Genomic DNA, 21,999 nt, shown 5'->3' with positions numbered 1-21,999 from the left:
CTCTCTACTACTTTCTACTACTCACTCTACTACTCATTCTCTACTACTCATTCTCTACTACTCTGTCTCTGCTACTCAGTCTCCACTACTCACTCTCTACTACTCTCTACTACTCACTCTCTAATACTCACTCTCTAATACTCCCTCTACTACTCACTCTCTACTACTCTCTACTACACCCTCTACTACTCACTCTCTACTACTCTCTACTTTTCACTCGCTACTACTCTCTACTACTCACTCTCTACTACTCACTACTACTCTTTCCTACTTACTCTCTGCTACTCTCTCTACTACTCTCTACTACTCTCTCTACTACTCTCTCTCTACTCTCTACTCTCTATTACTCATCCTCTACTCTCTACCTCTCTACCTTTCTACCTCTCTCTCTACTACTCTCTACCTCTCTACCTCTACCTACCTCTACCTCTCTACCTCTACCTCTCTACCTCTACCTCTACGTCTCTACCTCTACATCTCTACCTCTCTACCTCTCTCTACCTCTCTCTACACGCACACATATGCACATATATGCATTTACAGATATGTATGTGTATATATATGTATATACATACATATATAAACATATATAATCTGCGTATCTATATAAATACAAATATAAATGCATGCATACATATACAGATATGCATGTTATTTACATGAAATTTTGAAAAACACTAATAAAAGCAAAGCTAAAAAGCCACCTAATTACAAACAGAATTGCTTTAACTTAAACGAGGGCGAGACCTATTGCATTTTCAATGCTTGTTTACTTTGGTTCCATCAAGAAGGCATTCAGATGTGACACATTTGCCATAAATTCTGAATGGTAGCACTCTAGTTCCTCATTAGATCACTGTAGTAAAGCTACTGCTCACCAGGGAAGTCTGCTGCTGGTATTCAAAGTGCATGTTTCAGTCTGCATGTCAGAACTTTTTAATGAAATAGAAGAGGATTTGAGAAGTCAAAATGTGCCCTAAGTTTGCTTTCTGCAGCACTAGTCATAATTTCTATGGCAAAATGAACCCCCTCATTTTGTTCCTTTGCAAATTAAATGTTTTAAATGTTACCACTTTATTCCAATCAAGATGGCTTCAGGTGTGCCATACCTTTGTCATAAGTAAGACTGTTAGCGCTCTAGTTGTTCTTTGGAACACTCTGGGAAGCTGCAGTAGAACACAAAGGAATCAACTGACAGTCTCTGCCCTTGTTGGATGTACATGTTTTACTGAGAATGTCAGACTTCATTCTCACATGACTGAGGAAGATAATGTGAATTTACAGAAAATATGCTCTCAGTTTAGCTTATAGATCACCTTCCAAACCTCTGTGGGAAAAGCATGTGAAAATAGTTTTCTCTCAAACATGATTCATGATATCCCAGCAGAAGGCTTTTTCACATGGTAAAATCACCTTAGAACATACTACAATTCCTAAAATGAGTATGGTACCATCAACAAATGATTTATAATGTAACTAAAGTCTTGAAACCTTCTATTAACTGCAATGCTTTTTAATGAGGTGCTATCATGTATATTGGTCCCAAGATGGCTGCCAACACTTCTTGGATGAAGTGTTGACAGCCAATCAAATCTCACAATGAGATGTGTGGTTAGGCTCCGCCCAGATATGTATATGATTTTACTTTTGATTTTCTCAGGAACTACTGAACGGATTTACACCATATATGCAAAAGGCACATGCCTGACCTGAGGAATACCTCTTTGCCAAATTTCAAGTAATTCTGTTCAGCCGTTCTGGCTGTAGCTGTGTCTAAAGGTCCTATGGAAAAATGCATGGGGAAAATGCGTTTTGGGACCCCCCTTTTTCTCGGCCCCCGCTTGACGAATCACCCCGAGACTTTCAGGGTAGGAGCTGAACGGAGCGCCCCATTAGTTTTGAAAATTTCGCGAGGATTTGTCAACCGGCGCCAAAGTTATTCAAAATAGAATTTTGAGATTTCCTATGGAAACTAGGTTGTAACTATAACTATCTACTGGCGACCGCCAGTAGATAATATATAATATATATATATATACATTATGTAGAACAGTCAGTGTACTATCAAATGTTATTTTACTTTATATTCTTTGCTGTTCATTTAAAAGAATTTAAAAAATATTTCGGTAGGTGACTCTCAATTTCAGCAGTGGTCATGTTAACTTTGCAATCAATTAATGAGCATCGATTCACATTTATACTTTTCATGTGCCCTTGCCATTTGATGTTTGATGTGTGCCCCTTGTCCACGTGACTCGCACAAAATGCCACCATTTTTAAAGGAATTTCCTTCTAAACATTGTGTTCAACAATTTACTAGTCCTATTCCCTGGGACTTCTTCCTCTTCATAAAACCTACCATGCCCCTTTCTCTTCATTTCCTGCATCTATTATTACACTTGAGATTTGTAGTTTATTCTGTGCAGTCTTTCTTGTAACTAGAATTAATGATTTAGAAGCAATACCTATAATTACAATTTATGTGCCCATAATTACACTCTTTCAGCATTTTGATGTCATTTATCAGTGCCCCATTGCAACTATTCTAATGTAGGTTTATTTTTGTTTTCAGTTGTGGAATCATTTTTTCTCAATAGTAAGACCACCGAGTACCTGGAAGTAGAACTTTGCCCGTAAGTATTCTCCATGTATTCGCATTGATTGCTGAGCTCTCCACTTCGTGGAAATAGCTAATGCAGGGATGGAGCGATACGCCTGTGACAATATTCTGTTTTTGCACCAGAGAGAAGCAATTTTGCATCACTGCATGAACTGATTATTGCACCAATCAACAAGGTTAAAAACAACATATTTCCAAAACTGACCACGTGAAAAATACACGTTGCACGCTGTAATCATTGGTAAATTGGTAAATGTTATTGTATGCTTACTTAATAAAAACGATTGCATAAAATACACCGAAAAAATATGAGAATGTGGATGATTCAATTTTATCGTTTCTCGAATTTTAATACTTTTTTCAGTGTATTTTATGCAATGGTTTTTATTAACTAAGCATACAATAACATTTACCAGGTGTAATCAGTGTAAATGTAAACACAAACAAGAAATGTAGCGGCCATTTCAGTTTTTAGAAACGACCTAATTACTTGGAAAATGAAGGCTAGGCGCCAGAAGTTTTCGAGTTACTAAATTAAGAAAGGTTGGAGTGCAGAAATCTAGAAAGATTAGGTTGCCAACACCACATGGGAGCATCATGTGGGATAGCGGTATAGCAATTTACTAGTCTCACCAATTTTTCATTGGTGTACTTTGCAGGCAGTATGCAAGGGGACCGGGATTACAGACATAGAAATATATATGGAGGGACCCTTCTTATATAGTGTCATTTAGCCCTCTTGCTTGATCCTATTGCTGTCTCTTCCCCACAAGTGATTGGCGGTGTTGCAGCCTTATACTCAATCCTTATTTCAGGGGACCCTGAAACATTAACAAATATACATCACTTCAATTATTTAGCTGATGTTCAGTGTTTTCCTTTCAATTTGAATAGGGTGGCTGGCAGAGCCACTCACTAGGTGCACACTGTATTTTATGAACTTTGCATACCTTGTTGATTATGTTTATTTGAGTTTAACTGAGTGCATTCGAGCTGAATTCATATCATTGTACTTTTAGAAAGTAGACATTTTCTTATTTAACCATTCTGTGTGCCTCTGCCTGATTGTGGATCGACTGTCTGGTTTTGAGGTGACAGGGGTTGGGGTGTGTATTCACTGTAGACAGCCACTAAGGGGGGGGGGGGTTGAGGTGTGCCTGGCCCTTCCTGGATGCCTCAGATCTGAGCTGAATAGACCTTGGCTACAGTTAGAGTAGTGGGAGGAGTTTTTCTTGCGCCTGAATAGGGCCGGTCTCTCTTGCACAGTGCTGTCTCTACCCCCTTTGGTCATATTGCACTAGTGAGGACAGAACTGGTTTGAACTGGGATCAGAGACCCTTGCACAAAGAAGAAGAAAGACAAAATGGGGTATAAGTAGTGGCCCTTAAACCCCAGAACTTTAGATCACTTCTGGACTCAAGAGCAACCTTTGTCACGGAGAAGAGTAGGAGAGCCTTGAGGAGGAGTACTGCCCCTTTGCTGTGTGTTGTGTGGGGGTGGTGTGCGGTTGCTGCTTCTGCCAAGGAAAGGACAAAAACTGTAACTTTGCTGAGAAACCTACTTGAACAAGTATCTCCAAGGGCCTTGTGTGCTTACCTCCTTTTCTAAAGTCTCAGGGACACAAAGACTTCACCCCCTGCTTCTCTGAACTCTATTGTTGAGAGTTCTGACTTGCTAGAAGGTGCCTATTTCAGTTTTGGGCCTCTAGAGGTTGTTCCTGCTTTTGGGAGCTGGAAGAAACTTAAAATAAGCAGGAAAACCTGTCTCCAACACAGTCAGCGATGCCGCTGCAACCTGCACCGAGGCCAGGGGCACCACCCGTGAAGTGCACAATGCACTGCTCAGCCTACACAGCAGCTCCAACGCCTATCGACGCCTGCAGTTATCGGCAATGCCCGACACCAGCACTCACACTGTCTCTGCCAGCGCCTTCATCCTGTTATTGTGGCGTCGATAACTGCCGAGGGTGACTCCAAGAACTGACCGAATTCACACCGTCACCGGAACCGATGCCCCAACGCAACCGACTTCCCCTGTCCTGGATTCGACACATCGCATCCTCCCGGACACGATGCCTCGCCTCCCCCATGGCAGCCAGGGAGCAGGCACCGACACCTGACCTCCATGACGCCGTGCATCGTTATAGACTTTGTTTCCAAAGGTACTGTTTGTTTGGGGGTCCGTGTGACTCTGTGCCCGACGCTGCGCACCTCGCGGTTGGTGCCATACTTTGGATTTATTGCTGACACAACATTGCCATAGCCCCTGGTGGAGCTAATTGTTTTCTACAAGCTTTATTTTGGAAGTAACTGTTTTTAAGTGCTATTTTACTACCTGTATGTTGGATTTTTGTTGTTTTTGTCTTGTTGAGTTTAGATAAAGATACTTTATATTTCTAAACTGGTGTGGTGTCCATTTGTGGTGTTATCACTGTATTACTGTTCTGCTTGTGCCAAGCTACCAAGAGGTGAGCAGGGGTTATCTAAAGTGTGTATCCCCCTTACCCTGACTAGACAAAGGTACCTACCTCTGCCAATTAGAGACCCCCCATTTCTAACATGCCATTTTTAGAAAGTTGAACGTTTCTTGTCGTAACCATATGATTCCTGCAGCCTGATCCTGGGTCACATGACTAGGTGTAGCTGGCAGTTGGTTTTGTGTTTTGTTTCCAGACAGTCAGACAAAGAGAAGATAGCTGTTGGCAGGATGAGTTAACGAGGTAGGCGATCTGTCATCTACCACACTTGCACATCACAAAGGCTCTGCCTGAGCACTCTCAAAAAGGGTTTTACACTGTTCTACTGTGAAACCAGACATGCTAGGACCAGGACAGGGAGGAAAGGGATGCTTGACACCTCAGTGGGGTGGAAACCACTGGAAGCTTGGCCAACTTCAAAGTGGGCACCAGGAATAAATATTGGACCTCATACGCTTTAGTACATTAAGTATAGTACTAAGTAGGACCTCAGACTCCAACTCCTCAGTACATTTCAGGGCCTGTGGATACTCTGCCAGGAAGAAGGGCTGCTGTGCTGCTGAAAGGACTGCCACTCTGCTGGACGGCTGCCCTGAAGGACTACTGCCCTTCTATGCTTACCTGCTTCTCTGGTACTCTTCTGCCTGGGTGAAAAGGACTGGACCTACATATCTAAACCCAGGGCCCCAGAGTGATTCCAAGGACTAGTGGGCTGGCATTCTGATCAGATGCCTTAGGGAGAGAACATGCTTCCAACCACCTTGAACCCAGCACCATGACTCTGCCATCTCTGAGCCCTGCCCTCTCAAGTGGTCTCACCCCAGTCCTGGACCCTTGGAGCTGGGCCTGAAGGTTCTCTGCCAGCCCATCTGTGGACTCTGCAGAACTGACGCATCTCCTCCGTGGCACGATGCATCTCCCACAAAACCGGGACATTGCATCTGCTGCTCGACACATCACCCTCGAACCGATGCATTGCCTCTGCTGCGTTGACTTCCCTGATGCAAGGACTCACATCGCCCATCGCAGCCCATTGAAACTGCCACAGTGCAACACATCTTCACGCAAGGAGTTCACATCGCACTTTGCACATTCCTACGTGACCTATCCTCCATGTGGGATTCCGCATCTCTCCGCAACTGGGATTAAGGTACTGTGCACAGCAGGCCTAAGTGTGTTACTGTAGCAGGCCTGCGCTTCTGACTTTGTCCTGGTGCAGCACGACCAGATAACCACAGCTGGCACTTGGTGCTTTTTGGCACTATTTTCACTGAAATCTTTAAATTTACATGTCTCAGATTCTACTAATTGGATTTTTGTTGTTTTGCTCTTGATTGTTTTCATTATTTACATTTACTCTGTTTTTCTAATTTGGTGTGGGATTCTTCTTGTGTTGTGTTTTTACGTTATTAGTGTTTGAAGTGCTACAGCAATACTTTACACATTATCTCTAAGTTCAGCCTGAGTGCTCTGTGCCAAGTTACTAGAGGGCTGACCACAGGTTAATTTGGGGTTTGCTTGTGGCTTCACCTTGACAAGGATTATGGTTGCTGCTTGAGTAGCCTTTCATCCCCTTCCACCAGTTACCACATTTCTTTCACTCTGTCTTTCCAACCCTGTCCTTCATCCTTACCTATTTTACTAACTCACTCATTTCCCACTACCTCTCTTTCTCTACCTCTACCCCTTTTCAATTTATCATTGCCCATTTTACTTCTCTTTCTCTACCTGTCTCTCTCTGTACCTCCTCTTTTTCAACTCCCCCTTTCAACCTCACCCCTATCTTTAGCTCTCTGTTTACAGATCTATCTCATCTCGCTGTCTCTACCTCACACTTTCTACCCATCAAACTTTTTTCTTTCTCATTTCTGTACTTCACCTCTTTTCTCTCCGCAGCTCATTTCTGCTACTTTATCCCCCTCACTTGGTCTTTCTCTATGCCTCACTAATCTCTTTAGCAAGCCTATTTCTCTATACCTCACATCTCATGCTGCCCCTCTCCATTTCACCGCACTATCTTGCCTCCCTCTGGGCTTCTCTGACTAGCTCACATCTGCACATGTTTACCTCGACTACCTCTAGCCTTCTCTAATTAAGCTCTCTTTACCCAACCCCTGTCTCTACATTTCCTTTTTCATATATCTTGCTATATCTCTACCTCCCCATCTCGCCCCAAAACATTACCTATCTTGCCCCCTCTCTCTCCTTTTCTCTCTCTCTACCTACTTCTTCCTCTTTCTATGTTTCTATTTAATTCTATATGGCTAGCTCATCTTTCTTTCTTTATCTTATATCTCTTCCTGCCTTAACTGTCTTTCTACATGACCTTTAGCTCCTCCTTCCTTCTTCAACTTCACCTCTCACATTGTGACGTTTTCATTACCTCTGGCCCCCTGTTTCGCTTACTTGGCAGACATAGAGGTCACTGTGTATCCAGTGACGTATACACAGAGAAAGAGGAGAGGAAGGAGAAGGCAAGAGAAAAGAAAGAATTAAGGAGAAAATTAACAGATTTCGCCTGATGGTATGGTAAAAATCCTCAGAGCAGGGATTTAATTTTCACTGTTGCATTAAAACAATACCAGTTGTGAAGGAAGATGTGTTTTTGATGAAGAATATTCAGCAATTAGTTGCAATTTCAAGTGCTATATGCTTATATTCTGCTCTAATGTACTATTTACTTAAACATCTACCAAGTCTCCCTTATTGTGTTTTTCCGACAGTGGGAGGAGCGGCTTATTAGATGCAGAATTCTACATAAAAAGTTGATGCAAGAGAAGAAAATTTTGATTTAAGCACAAAAAGAAATTACTTTATAAAAGTTTGTTCAAGCTTTCTTTTGACAGTATTTGGCTGTCAGACACTGGACACCTTGAGCTCTCTGCTGTTCTGGCATGCCCACATTCGTGAAAGGTTAACTTACAAATCAGCATCATAAGAGCTTGAATTAGCTAAAATGCATTATAAATTCAAACAGGTGGTTCCAAAATATATCTTGTTCCAAAATCCTGAAGTCAGCACTGCCTTTAGGTGACAATCAGTTGCCCCACCGTATTTCAGACTTTCTCATATTCAGGAAAGCTTCAAAACACATTTATTTTGCTCAATTTTCATCTAGGGCGGCTGCTTTATAATATGGACCTAAACTAAAAGAAAACTTTAGAACTGTGCGTTGCATAAGAATTAAAGTCACATCAAATCAAAACAAGATTGCCTGAAATGCATTCTTTAATTATAGACATTGACTTGGTTACCTACCAGTAATGTTCATTACTCTAAGTCATAGTCTTCCACGACACATTCCTTACCAAATGAGCTAATGTGGCTTGTGTCCATTTTTCACCCATCTTAAAGAAATAATAAAAAAACATATGCCCCACCATCAGGGCTGCACAGGAAGTGGATAGGGATAACATCATAGAGGTGGGGCCTTAGCAGGTATGCTTCCTGAAACTACAGAGCAAAAACAAAATCTTATTTACAAATTTCTCCCTCCTTCCTTGAATTAGTAGGGGTTGGGAGGGAATGCAAGACTTTGAAAGGAAAGACTTTGACTAACTTGTCCCTGTTACCAAATGAGCATACACCAAAGTTAATTGAGAAAAGGAAATTGATCCATATTCAAAAATTGATTGCAACCCCTAGTGAATTTATTACCAACAGATATGGAAGAAATAATTCAGCATATGCATTACTGTACTATAGAGGAACATCAGAACCCAAAGAAGTAGAAAATATTTCCCCCATTCTCTGTGTATAATGAGTAACAAAAGTGTGTAGGTTAGACCATGTTGCTGCATCACAAATGTCTGAGTGAAACTCTTTGAAAGCTGCCCAAGTAGAGGAGACTTCCCTCATTGAGCGACCCTGCTTTACCCGAAGGAGTAAAATGCTCTGATATGCTACAGAAATCATAGTCCTAATTCAACAACTTGGTGTGAAAACTGATGAGCATTGGCCCCTTTTGCCCATGCCAAAAGAAACAAATAAAAAGTCTATCTTCCTAAAAGAAGCAGTTCTTTCCAGTTATATGGTCCTGATTAAATCAAAGGGATGCCACAAAATGTTCCGCTCTGAGGAAGAGGAGGGAAAGAAGTAAGAAAGGATCAAATCATGGGAAACAATAAAGGAAGAGGAGCCTTTGGGAAAGAATTCCGTGTCCTGATGTAGATCCACTGTGTCTTTGAACAAGTTGAGATATGGGTCATTAAAAAGGAGTGCCCCAATCGCTCCAAACCTCAGTTCTGAAAAGATGTGTACTAGGAAAAAACCTTCAGGGCTAGATACTTAAAGGAAACAGAGAACAGAGGCTAACAAGGAGAATCCTGAAGGTACAATATAACCAGAGGAAGGTGCCAAACAGGGACAAGGGAATGGACCACTGGTCATTTTAGTGAAAGCTTCATAATAGACAAGAAGCCAACAGGTCAAATTGTGCCAGTAAAGTACGTCTAATAGCCTTAATTGCAATCCATTAGCTATTGAGGGTTGCAGCTGAAAGGGCCAAGAGAAACACATCTCTAAGGAATTCTAGTAAACTGCCCCATTCACAGGAAACTGGATGAAGACCTCTGGAGGTACACCATCAAGAAAAATTCCCCCAGTGTCTCTTGCAGACCTTAAGGGTGATGCCTTTCCTAGAGTTATTGAATAGACACTGAAAATTCAGAAGTACAACGTAAGGATTGCAGCCTCTGACTTTCAGTCTCCAAACCCCCAGGTAGAGATGATGAAGAGTGCTCTCCGGCAACCTAGGGGACTGGAGAGGAGATGGAACTAGGGGAAAGATCCGAGGGGGTTGGACCAAGGGAACCAAGGTTGTCTCTTTCAATATCGGACTACTAAGAGAACCTCAGCACCATCTCTCAGAATGTTTATTAGAACTCTGCTGATCAATGGAAATGGAGGAAATGTGTATAAAAGGCTGTGGGGGGGGGCAGGAAAAACTCATTGTATTTACTCCCTATGCCACCTGACTTAGAGGAAGATAGCAAAAACTGGGGAGGAGATCATTCCTGGAAGACACAAACAGGTCGAGCCACGGGGTGCCAAAATGGTCCAATATCTCCTGAAATGTCTGGGAAGAAAGAAACAGGGAGTCCAAGGAAGAGAACGTCCGACTCAAGAGGTCTGCATGCCCATTCTACCACCCTGAAAGATAAATAGCTGTCAGAGAAAGCTAGTTCTCCTCTACCAAAATCCCTAACCGCTCTGCAAGGAATACTAAGAGAGGAGAACAAATGTTTCCTCCCAAATGTTTCACATAAGCTCTTGTAAGCTGACTGTCCATTCTAATCTGTACAGGGCTGTTAAGTATTTGAGGAGCCAAGGGTAGTAGAGCCTTGTGAACTGCTGATATTTCGTTCCAATGTTATGAAATATTGGATTCTGATATGGTACATAGCCCCTGGGGTGAGAAAGTAGTCCCCCAGCCCAGACTGTTGGCATCCGCCGTGATTGTTAATGGTGGGGGGGGGGGGGGGGAGAGGAGGGGAGAACACCCTTGTTTATTTTTTGACAGTCAGCCACAATTATCATTTCTGCACTTTTGGCCGAGTCACTGGGACCTGGGTATCATAGGATGGAGAGGTGGGATCCCAGAGAGACAGGTGATGAGCCACTAGATGAAATAGGTGGAGGCGAGCCCTCGGAACCAGAGATGTAGCAGCTGCCATGTACCCTCGAAATCTCATCCATTCCCTTAATAGGGCTTGTGGAAGACCTAATACATTCCTGAGTTGAGAGGTGTGCTTTTGTTGGGGGGCTGGTGGCAAGGAGACTTTCCCCAGGCAGAGGCGTAGCTAGAGCTTGTGGCGCCCGGGGCTATCCTTCAGATTGCCGCCTCCCCTGGGGGGGGTGCTGGGGAAAAAGGACGACGAGCACCTGAAAGAGGTCCGAGAGACATGTAGTATCGCCGCTAATAGCTACCTCGATCATGCAAGTTACATGCACATACATGACACGGTCCGGGGCTAGGCAGCCCCCGTCACCAAAATAGTGCCGCCTGGGGCGGACCGCCCCCACTTAGCTGCGCCGCTAAAGGAAAAGCAGAAGGAAACCCAAAACATACATCAGTTCTGCCTACTCTGTTTGTGACATCTTACTCATAACATCACAGCTTGTGCAGGACCCTTGTCCCCTATCTGCCCCGTCCACGACGTCAGCAATGTCTGCAGACCGGTCCACCACACTGGGTTTGACCACGATTCCCCTGGCAGCACCTTCAGGATATTACAGATGAGTCCAATGCACCTGATCACTAGACTAACTTGAGTTCTGCAGTTGGGGCAGTACCAGGCCAGGTGAGGGGGGAAGAGGGTTGGGAGGGGCAGTAAGTTAAAAACAAAGCTGGAAGGACAAAATATGTTTATTCTTCCCAAGTTTCGATTGTCTTCACCTCCAGGTAACATCATATAAAATAAAGGCACACTGTATGTTTAAAGATAAATCCAAGTTAAAGTACTCGGTAGGAAATGCATTTGTTTGCATTATGATATTTTATTGATTAATTCAGTCACTACAGATGAGTGTAACAAGACAGTAAAGGAATAGATTCCTGGTGGAGGTGGGTAAGGAGTGGTGGTTAACGGCTTCTGTATTTAAAGTGCTACGATGTCTCAGCTATGACTTAAAGCACAATGAATATGCAACTCAATATTTTAACACACTGTATAAAATGTTTTTGATGTGTCACATTTCGCTGTGGAATGTCTTTCATAAGTCCCTGCATCGATGGAAATGTCACATTAGCAATGCGAATACTTGGCAGCTATGATATTAACCACCTGCGTTACCTCACACAAATGAAACCTGCCACTAGATGAAACTCCCGTCTCTCTCCAGCAGGTAAATTAATCACCAGAGTTTACTTGACACTGTGTGTTGCCCGAAAACTGCTCAATATACAAGGAACATTGTAGTACTTTCAGTTTTAACACCTCTGTACTGCTACAAAACTGCGAAACAAAAGTTCCATTACTGAAGAGAAGAGTATTTTGAAGTGCAGGCCCATTTAAAACACTGACCCTGTTACTGTGCTGGTTTGTCCCTGTGTCCAAGGCCAAGGCAAGAGCCTGCAACCCACTCCCTCTACACATAACAGAGAAAGCACCATAGCTGCCAAGGTTACAGACTGCTATGTGTGACCTTTCATAATTTCAGTGAAATTATGAGTGACATTTCAATGACAACGAGTGACACCTTCACGAGAGTAACATCTAAGCAATGAAGACGAGTGAAACACACTGGGGTTGAATAAAAAAATGCAACATAAATGAGTAGAAATGTTTTTTTCCAAAAGCTAACTAGATTCCAACCGTAATAAAAATCATTAACCCTGAGAGGTCCACGCCCACCCCTCCCCCGGTTGGGGAACCTCTATCTGCCCAAGGCACAGATCACACCATGACTCCCACATGCTGTCAGAGCTACACTAGGCTCTATTGACTTAAGTGACACAGTGTGGCTCAGAAACGTCGAGCGGCCTAACACGATTTTAGTGCGGCTGTATGTGGAGTGGCGCGTCTCGTGAAAGCGAGTGATTCAACATGCACAGGCTGTGAGTGACTGCAAAACTACATCTTGTAACAGAGCAGGCAGCTGAAGATAATCATGACTGGGCACTAGGCGCTACTAGTTTAAAAGGCAGCAAGCACATCTTTAATTTTATGAGAAACTAGTAGAGTGAGAGATACCATTACATCACTCTATTTTTTTTTTGGTTTGGAAAGGGTAAGGTTTACTGTGAGTTCAACAAATGACAGAAGAGAAGACTTGAACTGCAAGAGCTCTCTGTTTTAAAGATGATTAATGAACATATGCTTCTTCTGAAATAGTATAAATAGAATATATTTGAAATGTAATCGATGTGCTGAACAAAAAAATAACAATTTCAAGCATGCATAGGCCGTACAATTGGACACAACAATGAAAAATAATATAATGCTTCATAAGGTTAGTAGAAGAGCAGAGCTAGATTACGCGAAGAGCAAGATGCGTGTACTTGCGAGATCCAGCAATGGACCACACAAACCCAAACTAATGGTACAAAGTGGATTCATTTTAACATATATAACTGATAAATAATTTAATGGGTCCAATTATAAAGTGCATTGACGACATTTCGACCCGTGTTTATTTAAGACATCATCATCACCAGGGCATTAGGTTATTTAGCTTAAACAGAGCTCTGTGAAAAACGTAAGAGTAAAAATTTATTTCAGTTTTTTTTCGAAACTCAGTTAGCAGGCTGGAATCTATGGCAGTGTAAAAAGATTATTATTTACTTACTTCAAGGGACAGAAAGGCCCTGTCAGTTGGAAAAATCCAAAAGTATAAACTATGAAAGGATTTGGCAAAGAAAGGAAAGAGTGTGCCAAGGATCGAAAAAATGAACTCAGAAGGGTCATAAAGTCTCGGTGTAATGAACTGGCAGAATCCATCACCTGGCTGTGAATCTAAAGTATGAGTAATAGGTCAGTGTGAGGCACTCTCTCAAAAGCTTTATGATGAAACTAAGGGACCAAGAATGGGTACTTTTCTATGGAACCATTACTTCACTCTATGCACTGTCTGACTCAAGACCTGTGGCAATTTGATACGGCACGGCTGCCTCGTAGTAGCCGCAATGACTCTCAGGCAAACCATGCCGCCCGGGCATTATTCAAACATAGCTAAGCAGCAAAGCTGCACAACCGAGAGCTCTGGGCTCCACAGCCGCTGCAGTCCAAAGGGCGGGATCGGGAGGGTCATAGGTGGCAGGGCTCACTTGATGTTTTAAATAATTTAAAGGCACATTCTTAATTTTATTAAAAACTAGCAGAGTGAGAGCTATAATTACCTCACTCCAGGCGAGCTGCAATTCGGTACGGCCCGGCCTCCTCGTGGCCCCACTGACTCCTGGGGCAAACCATGATTCAGGTTCAGAAGCAAAAGCTGCACAAGAGCGTGCCCTGCGCTGCGGAGGCCGCGGTGATCCTTCAGGTTGGGTCGGGTGGGTCCGGTCGCAGCCTCGCAGGGACACATTTTTGAAAATAATTCCTGCATGTGAGGCGCGCTCATTGCCCCTGGAGCCTCCCACAACTTCATTCGCAGGCACATAGGCCCTGCAGACACCCACTGACGCCGCATCGAGCAGGAAGGAAGTCACGTGCAGTGCTGCTGCGCAGCTCTTGCACTTCAAACGGCGGCCACGCAGCACTGGCCCGTTGTGGCGGCCTTTATAATTTATTTGGGTCCCCAAATAAACTATAAATGTCGCCGCAACGTGCCAGTGCTGCGCGGCCACCGCCCCCTAAATAGTGCCGCCTGGGGCGGTCCGCCCCCACCGCCCCCCCCTAGCTACGCCACTGTCCCCAGAACCATGTCAAACAAAGCTCCGATCAATAGAATCTTCAGAGAAGGAAGCAGCTTTGACTTCTTGGAGTTTAGCAGAAATCCATATTTCTTTTGGACCCTCGAGGACAGTATAGTCAGCAAGCAAACCCTTAGAAAAAGAATGAGCACAGATTAGACTGCCACCAAAAGCCTGTGGCAGCACTTTGAAAACCCTTACACTAAATGTCTCGGCCAGACCAGCGCATGCGCTATATCAGGCGAGACCTAAAAAACAGTAAGCATACCCGTTAAAGCCCTGCCTTTATGGTCATATCCCTATCCACTTCCTGGGCAGCCATGTTGGTGGGGGCATACGTTTTTTCTTTTGTCTTTAGGATAGGTGGATAATGTGGTCATTTGGGAAGGACTCTGGCGAGAAAGACGGACGAGATAGGTAATGACTGGGGTCAATAAATGTTGGAGCTTTCCGACATACTGTATTGTGAGGAAATATGGAAGAGCCCTGCTCTGAGATTGGATCAGAATGTCTGAAACACATTCGAGCATCCTCTGGAACGGTTATACTGCATCATCCAACTTTTTTTTTAATACAATGCTTAAATGTGTGCATGTTGTTGCAGGTTTAGGGCACAATCACTCATTTATTGGGACTGGGATTTTGTTTCACCACAGCAAGAGAGAAAAAAGGCAGAGCGGGTTAAAAAGAGGAAGAAGAAAAATGTAGGAAGCAAAAAGAGAGAAGGCAGAAACGAAAAACATATCTGCAAAAGGAGCGATAGAGATAAAGGAAGTGTAGGTTGGTGGAAGAAGGTGACAGGGGATGCAATTAACACTAGGACGCCTTGGTGTTCAGATAAACCGGCATTTGGCAGAGGCAGGCTCCTAGGAAAAACTGTGTTCCCTGACACTTTTCAAAACAATTTAAGCACTGAGTAAATCACATGTAAAACCTATATCATACACGTAACAACTCAGAGTTGGTATGAAAGGAAATCACATCATTTGATAGGGCCCATGAACTGTATCTTTTCGTTTTACTTAATTTATGGAAGGTACGTTTTATGTGAGAAAACGCACTTACATTTAAACGTAAATTAGCTTACTCGACTAGTAGATTGACACCTTTTATCATAGCATGTCTAAATCTGCGAATTTCACCCACCAGATTTCGATTCGGTAGAGGTTATACATATTCTGAAAGCAGGTGAGATGTTCCCACGTAATAATGCCTGCTGCCTTTTTTGAGTGTGGAGTTGCACAGGCTTCCTTTTTTCATTATAAAATGGATTTAGGGGGATTAGTCGAGATGTCTGGAATTCAAAGGAAGCCTCTTCTCCCAGGGCCAGGTGCGGATTAAATGGGAAATCCATTTCTTAGACAGTTTAAAAACGTGACAGGTTGGGAAAATGACCCTGGATTTTAAGCATTCTAATTCTGCAATTCTGCTTTGTCGCTTTTTACTTTTGCAGGCATGGACAACACTTGGTTTTGCTGCTGTCTGGAGTGGGGAATGCCTTTAAAGTGAGTATTGTTCTTTTGGGTGAGCTTTTACAAATCTGCACCTCAATTGTAGAGAATGCAAACCTGGCAGGCAAATTAATGTTCTTCATGCCAACACAATCAGCAAATAATCACAAAAAAACATACCCAAACAAAAGGTTGCTGATGAGCCCTTTCAAAGGATTTCGTTGGAGGAAGGCTGGCTGAAATTTGACACACATGTAGTGTCCTGCTGGACACGTTCTAGTATTCCGCCTGTGTTTGCACCCACACTATACACCCACCCATCACAGGCGTCACCAGTCAGGTGACCCTGCAAATATAAGGGGCCGGGCGCACGTGCCCTGGGCCAGTTCCAGTCCTCAACTACTGCGTGTCAGCGTGGTCATTGGTACAGCATGTGGGCCTAGGGCCCAAGACACTACAACACACTCTCTCACGAAGACCTTCATTTAACATAGACAGAATCTTCTGGGCTTTGAGCAACAAGCAAGGTGTTATTTTATGTTGGTATTTTAGCTTCGTAGCAGAAGCAGAACCAAGATGTTGACTATGGATTTGGTTCTGAGAGGTATTTGTCTGAGGAGTTGAACAAGTTTTAAACATTTCTGGAAACTCGAGCTTTTTATGGGGGTAAGGGAAATCGCCAGCTTTTATCCAAGGTTAGTTTATCTTCTCCCAGCCGTCGTTGCCTCTATGAAGTAGGGGTGGGGCTTGTAGCTGTAAGTTTTACCTGCTGCCAACAGGGCCGGACTGGCTGTAGCGGGCACCGGGCATTTCCCCAGTCGGCTGCCAGGGTGGGGACTGGTTTTGGGCCCCTGGTGGCCACTTTTGTTACAGGGGGTCAGCAATATCGGCCCCCTGTAACAACATTGTCCAAAATCGGCCCAAGCAAACAGCTCAGCCGCACCCCCGGGGCCAGCCGAGGGGTTTGCCAGGGCCGGTTTCGGTTCCCAGTCGGGCCATGGCTGCCACACAGGAATGACCTTAACGCCGAGAGACCTTGAGCAAACAGGCCCGACCCCCTGGGGTCTAACCACTCAAGACCCTGAAGGCCAGGAGGAGTGTTTACTTTTCATGGAGTTTCTTTTTCTAACTTGTTTTGATTCACACTAAGCCAACTTGTTTTTTCTCAAAGCTGGCGAAGTCTGAAATAAAATGGTAGAAACAGGAATGCTGTGAATGGGTACTGATAAACGAAATTTGCCAGAAAAACATTTCCACCTGAGGGTTTCTATTCTTTCCAAAAACGTATTAAAACCACCCATTCGAAACACAATTGCACAACAGTTATTATTATGGTTAATTCCTTGGGAGGAGTGCTGGACGGTCCAACCTCCCTTTCCCCGGCCCTCTTTGAATATAATTGAAATTTCGATGTGGTCATATCTGCTGTGAGGGGCAGGTTTGTGGGTGTTTTTGGGTGGCTCTGCCTGTAAAAAATGGTAGTTACTCAGAATCTTGCCAACGTGTGAAAATGTCCCAATATTTTATCAGTCTTTCCAGTCCCTGAAAACCGACAGAGATTTACTCGCATCAGGAACATAAGTAAAGTAATTTGCAGCGTGGAAATGGAAAGTGAACACCTCTTTAGTTATTGGCAGTGTAAAGGAAAGGGTTTATCCATGAAATAATTTTTTTATGGTTAGGCAACAGCGTATTTTTCACTTTGGAGATGGCATGCCACATATTGTGGCCATTTTGAGACATTGCGTAGCCGCAGCCCTTTTGCTTTGCCAACTGTGCTGACATTTGCACTGGCTGAGCACAGTACTGGTAATCTTTAATCCATTACCAGCCTCCCTACTCCTTTTTCCAGGGTTGGATTGGGATCAAAATTAGGCCCGGACAAGCTAAAAAAAAAGTGGCCCATATTTGCGGGTTGCTCCTTTACGCAAAACACTGCTTCAGTCTTTTAAGTATTATGGAAAAAAAGAAGGGGGTGTTCTCTAAATGTTTTCTCAATTTCACTGAAATGAAACAAATGCGAATGTTGCCAGGACTCTTTGTGCACGGATTAGTTCACACTGTTGAACCACACTGGAATATGAGTGAGACCACTTCAGCTCAGGCCCCCTGCCCCTGCTGAATCTGCATACATTAATGGTCCGGCCAAGCAAGAGACTCAGAATGACACGTCACCCGTTGGTAAAAGGGAGGTAATAGAGGCCCATCTGCCTCCAGAAAGTCCACTCAGGCCCCACTGGGCCGCTTGCGGTATCTGAACAGCACTGACACAGCCCAAATTGGCGCTCACGCTGCCCAAAAAAGCGACCCACAGATGCACCTCAGATATTGGCACATCGCCCATTGCCTGAGTGCCCGCCTTACAAATCTGACCCTGACAGGGAGACTACTGGTTTTTATGTAGTGGATCTCAGGGTATTGGCAGCATTCTGAGAATTGAAAGCTGTACTGCATAGTTCATAAATGAGATCAGGGGTGTAACCAATCGTGGCTGCTCTGGCGAAGCAGCAGTGGGGCGGAGAGGGGGCAAGGGGGAAAGTTGGAGAGAAAGAATAAATAAAAAAAGGATTACTTACCTGCCGGCCGGCTGTCTGGCTGGCAGCCTCCGTCCTCTCAGTCCTCTTCCCGGATTCTTCACTGCAAGCAGGAAGCACCTGGGCTCTGAGGCTCCCCATAGCCAATCACAACGCTACAATGAAGCGGTGTGATTGGTCTGAGCGCCGTGGTTCGCGCTCAGCCAGGGAATGGGAGCCTGGGATGTTCTCCACCCAGGCTGTAATGCAGCCTGGGTGGAGAACATGCAAAGTGTGCATGAATGTTTGGCCGGCCCCAGAGGGCTGGTCAAACATTTGTGCGCACTTAGGAGGGTGCTACCACTCCTCGCCAATGCGCTGCCAAGCCCCGCCCCACAAAACTGCTGCAGCTTGGAAAAACAAAAGGATAATAACCGCGTTAATATCATTTTATTTTTCCTTTTTTGCTGTGCTGAAAGGCAGTGGGGTGACACTCCTCCGCCTTAGGGGAGGAGCCGCTCCTGGGTGTAACTGATGCCACTGTAGTTTGGGGGGGGGGCTGCACCTTAGAGGCCCAGGGGGGCCCCCACATCTCCAGCAGTCCAGCTGCCGAGAATGTATATAATTTAAAACAATCCATTCCTGCTTAAAAAAAATGGCATCGACAGCAGCAGGTAGAGGCCGATCATCAGTGAAAGAGGAGAGTGAAAAAAAATCACGATTTGGAAAGCGAGGGCCTCTTTTAGGTTTAAAAATGGTTTCACTTTTTTCCAGCTGCACTTCCTGTTTGCATATACAGGGCATCACACCCCAACACTGGAGAGGAAACTGGAAAGCAATTTCCAGTGCCGTCTTTAAGACAGGTCGGACAACAGGGGAGACACAAGCAGCCTGCAGAAATCTGTGTGCTCCGAATTTTTCAGGGCACAATAATTAACAACCGGGATATAACTCATGTACCTCAGCAGCCACACTTTCTTATTTAAGTATTTGAGGTCAATTGAGAGGGGACCAAATTGTGATCCAGGTCGCGCCACCTGTAGGCGCCTACAATTCTGAACTACCATAAAAGCTAATTTACTACCAACACGTCCTATGGTGGACTCGTCCTCTATAGAACATATATTCTCAAGGACATAACTTTTGATACTTTGTAACACATCAGCCGCTGTATAGCGCCGCGAGTCCCGGAGCGCTGTGCGCAGACCGTACGATGCTAATAACAGTTTTCTAAAACGATTCCCACGCGCAAGGCATTTGCTGGGCTTCGATGGATGATACTAGGGCCGTATTTATTCCATAAAAGATCGCCTGAAAACGCGTGCCCTAAAAGACTTTCAAACGTCAACTGAATGGTTAAGCATTAACTGATACAAAATAAAGGTGGCGTAGGAATAAAATTAATTTTTTCAACATTTGATAACAAGGAATAATGAATTTATTCTATTAGTTTGCTTTCACTTATTGCCACATCTTTCACGGTTGCTAAATGGCAAAGTGTGGCTTCGTTCTTGATTATTCATGGCGGTAATTAAGGACTGCAAACTTCACTTCATCATTTATGTTAGTGCCGGTAACATAAATCATTCTAATAGCACACGCTTTATTTGAGTAACGCCAGCATGCCTGCAAATCACTTATAAATTGGTTCCATGGATTCAGCTCCGTGAAATTAATCAAAAGGCCACCTGCACTGGAAGCCTGTTTTTTTCTTTGTCTTATTTTTTTTTTCAATTAGATTCCATTCCATTGTGGGCAGCCATTTTGGAAGTGAAATGTTTAAATTCGCAGAAACATGTCCATCGATCGTCTACGTTCGAGGTTCCATTTGTGAGACACTTTGGCAGTCAAAGTAGACAATAACTATCAACTATTATACAGTGTTCTATTTCAAAGTTTTCCTAGAATCCACCCAGCCTACTGTAGTGATCTTTTCTTTTGTTGAATCTGTTTAAACAGTGTGTGGGATGTTTTCGACTGTGACCACGATTTTCTACACAATAATGAATAGCTTCATTGATAACCTCAGTTTCCCGAGTGATTGTGAGTCACTTAGAAGAACCTTAACACTTTGATGCGATCCTGGAATGGTTGGTTGGTCACATCTTTTTTTGGGCCATTCATATAAACTTGTACTGTGGACGCCTAAACTTGGTAACTGTAGTGTCAAATCCTTCCCAGAAATGAGGTGCTGACACTCGGGGTTGGGGATACGTATTTCTTTATTGTGGAGAGGGAGCGCGTGAGCTCCGAAGCTAACAGTCCCCGATCGTAATGCCGCGCGCCTATCCCACAAGGCGTAGCAGTATCACGTGGTGATCAGAAGACTAGAATACAACACCACCCATCTTCCCCCTTAACAACAACCAAAGGAATAAACTAAACAGTACATGTACACATTGCATACACAATGGGTTGACTGAACAATGCCTCCACAAATTGCATAGGCGAGAAGGCGGCTCAATGGTGGAGCCATGGACGAACAACACTGTAATGGCTACTTGTCACAGAGTATGAAGAAGGACGGGAGAGATGAGAGAGAGAGAGAGAGAGAGAGAGAGAGAGAGAGAGAGAGCGTCACTGTGCAGTGATTTCCAGGTGGTAAAGAGGGATAGAGGAAGGAGGGAGTGGTTACATATCAAACTCGCTGTACCTCTTGGGTAACACCACTGCCCTGCCCATGCGGGTGCGCGTGAGGGGAACCCGTGGCTTGTGTATTTCCCCTGTGTGGGAACTGGCCTCCCTGGTACTCCCCTCCGGGCCGCTGTCGTTTGAGGTGGAAGTCCCTTGCGTAATGTCTGGGTTGTGAGGGTTGTTGGTTTCTTGGGGTGGAGTGTGCTGTGTGGAATCGGAATTATTATTCTCTCCTGTGGTACCAGCATCACCCACTGTCTCCCACATCGCGCCATTCCTCTGTGTGCCTGTGACCAACCCATCTACAACATTGGCAGGCTCCCACCCAGTATATCCGGTGCTTGTGGCTGGAAAAGTCCTTGTTCATTCCGATGACTTTGTTGCACTTGGCCATTCTACTTTGCGACCACATCTTGACGTCGCTCAACAAGGCAGAGCGGGAATAAAGTTCTCTGACTTGTAGAGGCTTGCTGAACTTGCTGCAAAATTCATCCTGACCCAATCCCCCGTTGCTTGGGAAACCTCTCGCACTCCGTGCCTCCTATCATAGTTGTCTTTGTAAATTTTCTGTGCCTTCTCCAAGTTGCTTCTGACTACTGCTGGGGACCATTTGCTCTGCAGTTTCAGGTTCATCCAAACGTTGTTGTCTCGTGTGAACGGTTCCCTTCCTCATAGGATCTTGAACGGGCTGTATCCAGTTAGGGTGGGTGTGATGCGGTATGCCCATACCGTGTTTCTGATTTCTGTTTCCCAGCTCTTACCCACACTGATGGCTGCTTAGACGGAACCCATGATCACCCGGTTGAACCGTTCAGCGAAGCTATTACCTGCGGGGTGATACACTGGAGTGTGTTTAGCCGTGACTCCATTCCTCCTGATGAATGCATTCCACTTCTCCGAAGTAAATTGGGGACCACTGTCACACGTAATGATTTTCGGAATTCCTTCCCTCA

At 44.3% G+C, this 21,999-nt stretch overlaps 1 protein-coding gene across 1 annotated transcript in view; it reads left to right on the top strand.

The window, feature by feature from the left end:
* The window catches only part of LOC146862300 (UPF0462 protein C4orf33 homolog), an 89,182-nt gene that overhangs the window by 43,785 nt on the left and 23,398 nt on the right, over nucleotides 1–21,999 (top strand). The window contains exons 4-5 of the mRNA XM_085641487.1: nucleotides 2,573–2,633; nucleotides 15,902–15,953. Of these exons, the coding sequence (XP_085497613.1) occupies nucleotides 2,573–2,633; nucleotides 15,902–15,953 (113 nt within the window). The remainder of the gene's footprint in view (nucleotides 1–2,572; nucleotides 2,634–15,901; nucleotides 15,954–21,999) is intronic.

The sequence above is a fragment of the Triturus cristatus genome, chromosome 2_2, assembly GCF_964204655.1.
Source record: "Triturus cristatus chromosome 2_2, aTriCri1.1, whole genome shotgun sequence".
NCBI classification, from domain to species: Eukaryota; Metazoa; Chordata; class Amphibia; order Caudata; family Salamandridae; genus Triturus; species Triturus cristatus.
Note: the sequence above shows the minus strand (reverse complement) of the source record. Positions and strands in the feature narration are given on the sequence as shown.